The following is a 5945-nucleotide window of genomic DNA, read 5'->3' on the forward strand; positions in this document are numbered from 1 at the left end:
GGCATTTTATAGGAAAACAAATTGGCAAGACAACCAATAGTTACCAAATGCAAGGAAGAAGAAAGAGACAATAGCAATCTCCACAAAACGAGAGGTAATTTGGTAACATGAAAGTTTCTACCACAATATTTTCCTCTCTCATAGCAATTACATGTGGGATCATAATCAAATTCAACAATATATATATCACAAAGGATACTCTTTTCATGATCCACATGCATGCAAAGTTGACGCTCTTCAAAAATAGTGAGGTTATCATCAACTAAAGTCATGACTTCTTCAAACCCACTTTCAATCTTATTGCAAACATCATATTCATCATGAGGCTTAAACAAAATTTTAAGATTATAAAAAAAATCATTACCCCAATCATGATCATTGCAACAAGTAGTGGACAAAGCCAAACTAGCATCCCCAAGCTTAGGATTTTGCATATTTTTAGCATGATTGACACTAATAGGATTGAACCTTATTATTTTTCCCACTGGGTTTAAAAAGTCTTAGCAACATATCTACACAATTCTTCTCATATTTTTCCCACACGGCTTTTGAAAGATACTTTTAAAAATATTCAAAGAATTTATCAAGATGATGCATATACTCAAGAAGAGGTGATGTACAAGGGGGTGTTAAGAATAGATTAGTTGCTTATTAATTAAGCTGATTAGGATTAAGTTAATTCTCAGATATGTTACTTAGTCCTAAGTAACCATGCACCTTCTTGACTCTCAAGAAAACTATGTAATAACTTGACCCTTAAATAATACACCCTCTGTCCCAAAATTCGTGTCTTAGTTTTATCTAGAAATGGATGTACTTAAATACTAATACATGACTAAATACATTCATATCTAGACAAATCAAACACAATAATTTTGTGACGGAGGAAGTATTAAGTTTACTAGACTCTCAAACAACATGTGTATTTCTGTTGAAGGTATAAATACCTTATTGCTATCATCAATAAAGACAAACGTATCGTCTTTCATTATTTACTTTTTACTTTAAACAGAAAAGATTCCAAAACTGGAGCTGGAGCTGGCATTTCGACGAGTCTCATTTTTTGTGACGGGGAACGAATTACGAGTCTGTTGGCGACGTGCAATGCTGCACAACATATATACGCGCGATGATTTCGCAAGCGCGTAGGGCGATCTGACGCGTGCGGCGTGGAGAATCGAAGTTGATACTCCATCCATCCACTAACCAACGCCGAGAAAAAAGAGGAAAAACACGGCGCATTTACGCCCACCCACGACGCGCTGCCCTCCCCCTCCACCGCCGTTTCTACTGACTCCATCCTCCTCCTGCTGCTCCAGTCCAGTGCTCCCTCTCCAGATCCCAAATCACCATCGTCGCCTCCCTCCCCTCCCCTCCCCTCCCCCAGCAAGCAAGCAAGCAAAAACCCCGCGCCGCCGCCTGCGTCGCCAGCCCGGCGCCATGCACCCGGCGTCCTCTTCGTCGTCAGCGGCGCACCCGCCGGACGGCGACCGCGCGAACCCCAAGGCCCCGCCGCCTCCCGGCCCGGCGATGGGCTACCCGGCCAACGCCGCGCCCAACCCCAACAACGCCAGCTCCGCCTACTACGCCGCGGCGCCGCCCCCCGTCGCCAACGGCAACGGCACGGCCGCCTTCGGGGTCGCCTACCCGTACCCGGCCCCGCCCCCGCACCACCATCCCCACCACCACCACCCGCCGCCGCCCCCGTCCTACCACCACTACCACAACCACCACAACCCCTACCAGGCGGCCCCTCCGCCGCCGCCCACCTGCCTGCGCCGCCTCCTCGCGCTCGTCGTCGCCGCCTTCCTCCTCCTCGGCGCCGGCACCTTCATCGTCTGGCTCCTCCTCCGCCCGCGCGCGCCCGCCTTCTCCCTCTCTTCACTCACCCTCTCCCGCGTCGCCTATTCCCCGGCCAACTCCTCCCTCTCCGCGGCCTTCGACGCCTCCCTCCTCGCCGACAACCCCAACTCCAAGCTCACCATCTCCTACTCCTCCCTCGTCGCCTACGTCGACCTCGCCCCCTCCTCCCCCATCGCCGTCACTTCCCTCGCGCCCTTCGCGCAGGGGCCCCGGAACGCAACCACGCTCGCCTTCCGCCTCGACGTCGACGGGACCTACGTCGGGCCCGACGAGGCCGCCGCGCTCAAGAGCGGGAACGGGGGCACCATGGAGGTCCAGGTGAGGCTCGCGGCCATCGCCGTGTTTGATAGAGGGGGCTGGCGCACCCGCCGGAGGGCCATGAGGGTGCTGTGCGATGGAGTGCCCGTCACATTCCGTGGCAAGAACGCCACCGACGCGAAATTTGATGGCCCGGCACGCCGCTGCCAAGTCGTCTTGTGAAGGTTAGTTGACATGATTCCAGTACCTTTAGTGGTTATGCCTTCAATTTACATCCAGAGAGAGTTCCGTGTGGTAACCCAATTTTATTTTGTACGGATTGTAAGAGTGGCAATGTATCTGTACCTATGTCCGTACTATATTCTTTCCTGATGTGGTGATTTGCGAGTTTGAAAATATGGTCGTTTGCAGCCTTGATTTTGATTTTGATGTTGATTGCCAGATGGAGAGATGGGTCAAATGGTCAACTCGAAGGAGTGTGGCTGTGTTCAAGTCATACTATAGTGTTGAAATGAATTGTCAACGGGAGTCAGAGAACACACTTTCAATAGAACACCCAAAAAATAGTAAAGAGTCGAACAGATGTATGAGTCGCTCATAACCTTCCACTACTAACAATATCCGAAGTTAGGCAATAGGAAATCTGGCAAACTGCAAAATGATAATTATATTATATTATTACTTTCCATTTTTGTAAAATTTTGTGAGGATATATAAGAAAAACAAAGAAGATGATCAGTTAATAATCCACTATCATCCTTTGATGTTTCAAGAGAAGGAAACTATCTATTATTAAAAATACAATCCATCCCTACCAGGTAATGTGTATGAGCTGGGTGTCTGGCTCGGTTATCATTTTGTTTGTGGACCAACATCCACTCCATTTTGTTTTCTTGTCTCTAAAATACACATCTGGATCTAAGTTTCTCAGTCATTTTAGAGACAACAACAGTCCTTGTTGTTGTTGTTGTCTCTAAAATGACTGAGAAACTTAGATCCAGATGGGTCTAAACTTGCCAGAATATAACTTCTACCGTGTAATGTTAAATTTTAGCTCTATCTATAGTTTGAGTCCTAGAAGTTGCACATGCATTCTAAAAAATAATTTGGATGGCTCCTAGTGTTTGGGACCTAGATTTATACTACAAAGTAAAGCCCGCAAGTGTTTCTTCGTCAAAATTGCGCATATGGGATTGGGTATAGTAGCAGCAGTGAACTTTTGACTGCTGCAAACTAGAGATAGAACTACATGAAGATGAATCTTAGTGAGAAGTGTTAATTGTCCGTACTATATCTGTGATTGAGCTTAGGACTTGCTGTGAACTATATTTTCATATGCAAGCCTGTACACTGGCATATAGCTTCATGGACTGATTTTTGGAGTGCCCCATAGTGGTTCACTGAATTGAAATGAATCAAATGATATATTTGAGGGCTGCATCCTCAGTTCAACTCTTGTATTAATACATAACACATCATCTGAAATTGGGAAAACAAAGGGAGGCATAGGGCAGAGTCTTGGATCTGACTTATTTAGTGCCTGTTTGGGACCGCGCAGCTCCATCAAAATCAGTTCCGGTTCACCAAATCTACTTTGGAGCAGTTTCATATAGGAGTTGCAACCATTTCAAAGAGAATGTTTAGCTTTCATCTAGCTCCAGCTTCACGAATGGAAAATTTGGTGGAAAGAATCTATTTGATTGGATGAGAGGGGAGAAACGAAGGGGTATCCACTTACTGATGGCAGTGGTGGGTAATTTTCTTTCAACTCCAACTTCTACAATTTTATGGAGCACCTCCTAGAGAGCTTCACAAAAAACAAGGAGCTGGACCCCAGATTCTAGTTTTTTTGCGGGGCGGTATATCCTGGAGCTACCCCGTATGGCTTACGTTTTCTAGAGCGGAGCTGAAATTTTTGGAGTAGAGCAGTCCCAAACAGGCTCTTATTGACAGCTCTCATTCTACTCGTATGCTTGTGGAGATGAATTTGTCAAGTTGTTGTGTACATTGCGAAATACAAGTGGGTTTCTTGTGCCGCCAAAATTGGCACTTTAGTGATCTAAACGGTCTTATATTTCTTTACAGAGGGAATACTGAAGAAAGATTTGGCCTTATGCCATAGTTGTCTGAGCTTCACTTAAAATTTTGTAGTCATAGGAGGGAATAATTATGATCTGGCTACAAAGCTAACCTCTGTTACCCCCTCCGATACGAATTCATAGGGAGTACCATTATTTGGGTATGGGGAATATGTTAAATTGTGCCTTGATGGTCTGTATATTAAAATTTTCTTTGAGGTTTCCTGTGTGGCTAATTTCACATGTAATAAGTTCTAAATATCGCCAAATCATTTGTTTTGACACTATGATGACCTGTGAGATCATGGTAGTTGTCCACAAGGGCCTTACAACTGGATGGTTTTAGCTGTGAGTTGGCGTCATAATGTTGCAGATCTACAAAAAAGATTCCAAATGTTTGCATTTCTGCATGTTCCTGGAAATGATTGCATGGCCACTAGACTACATTCTTTAATATATATGTTTACTGTTATTAGGGAACCCCGTCAATTATAGTTGGGACGCTATATTGTACTCCCTCTGTAAACTAATATAAGAGTGTTTAGATCATTAAAATAGTGATCTAAATATTCTTATATTAGTTTACGGAGGGAGTAATAGTAGACACATTTCTTTTGTTTCGGTTTTTTCCTTGTTTGTTTGCTTGAAAGAAACTATATTCACATTGTTCTGTTTCTGCATGTTGCCATTAGTGTCTTATTATTGTACTCCAGCTGCCTAGAGGGGCACGGCGCATTTCCTTTTTTGTCCATGTGTTAGTACTGCTTTTTTACTTTAAATATGTTGGTACCACACTTGCTTATCGTCAGCTTTGTCACAGGGTATTTATGACTACATAACCATATACACATATATATAGAATATATCGGAACTTTAGTTGATTTTATTATCTGAATATTGTTATACTACTGTAAACCCTGGACTATGTAGCCATATACCATGTTAAAAATAAGACTTCTGGTTCGGATTGCCTTGCAGTATGATCAAAGTATGATCTTGTCATCCAGTATTTGTACTCGATTGCACATCCTTTATTGTGTACTGCTAAGGCATATATCATAGCTAACTGTTGGCTCTTATCACTTATCAGGATTGTTCACGCCTGTCAACTACTCCAGATGATGATCTGAGGGGCCACCTTCAATAGGTACGAGAAGGTAGCTGATCTTATAAGAAGTTGGCCAGCCACTGATTCATGAGTGATAGCTGGGTAACTTACCTGCCTGCCAATAGAATCCATGACCAGGAAGAGTCTGAAATGATGCTTAATTGATAGTATGTGACTTTTTCACCCGTCATATCATAGCTTCAAGATGGGTGTACATTGAATATACCGAGTGTGCATGTGGGAAATGCTTGGCAAAAATGATTATCCCTGGTTGCTAACTTCCTCGAAATGAGAACCTCAATCATGTATGAATCCTTAGGGGTGGGCTTCATACTTCAATGTACCTCCGCTTGAAACAGGCTCTAATCACCTATTGTGCTTATATTTGAAGTTCTGTATGTCCAGGATCTCTGTTTGCATTTGTAGTTTAGCTAGAGAAAAAAATGCCAAAAAAATTACCGTGTATTGCCGACTTGAGAGTTGCTGTTGATTGGGATTGGCTGTTTAGTTTTAGCTCCTTTGTTGGCTACAGATCTGTGGTCCAGCATGGCGGATCCTAATATGCTCCGGTGATCTTCCAGAGCATGTTGTTTCAGACTATTTATGTCACCGTTTCAGTTAATCTGATCCAAACAAAC

The 5945-nt window shown here is 43.8% G+C and overlaps 1 protein-coding gene across 1 annotated transcript; it reads left to right on the top strand.

Moving 5' to 3' along the window:
* Positions 1 to 1230: 1230 nt before the first annotated feature.
* On the top strand, positions 1231 to 5697 carry LOC123448030 (atrophin-1-like). The gene is made up of 2 exons (XM_045124795.1): positions 1231 to 2345; positions 5290 to 5697. The coding sequence occupies exon 1, from the start codon at positions 1441 to 1443 to the stop codon at positions 2341 to 2343; it is 903 nt and encodes a 300-aa protein (XP_044980730.1). The 5' UTR covers positions 1231 to 1440; the 3' UTR covers positions 2344 to 2345; positions 5290 to 5697.
* Positions 5698 to 5945: the final 248 nt, after the last annotated feature.

Source organism: Hordeum vulgare, chromosome 4H (genome assembly GCF_904849725.1).
Source record: "Hordeum vulgare subsp. vulgare chromosome 4H, MorexV3_pseudomolecules_assembly, whole genome shotgun sequence".
NCBI classification, from domain to species: Eukaryota; Viridiplantae; Streptophyta; class Magnoliopsida; order Poales; family Poaceae; genus Hordeum; species Hordeum vulgare.

Excerpts from the sequence above, each read along its gene's own strand:
- LOC123448030 (XM_045124795.1), top strand. The coding sequence starts at position 1,441 with ATGCACCCGGCGTCCTCTTCGTCGTCAGCGGCGCACCCGCCGGACGGC.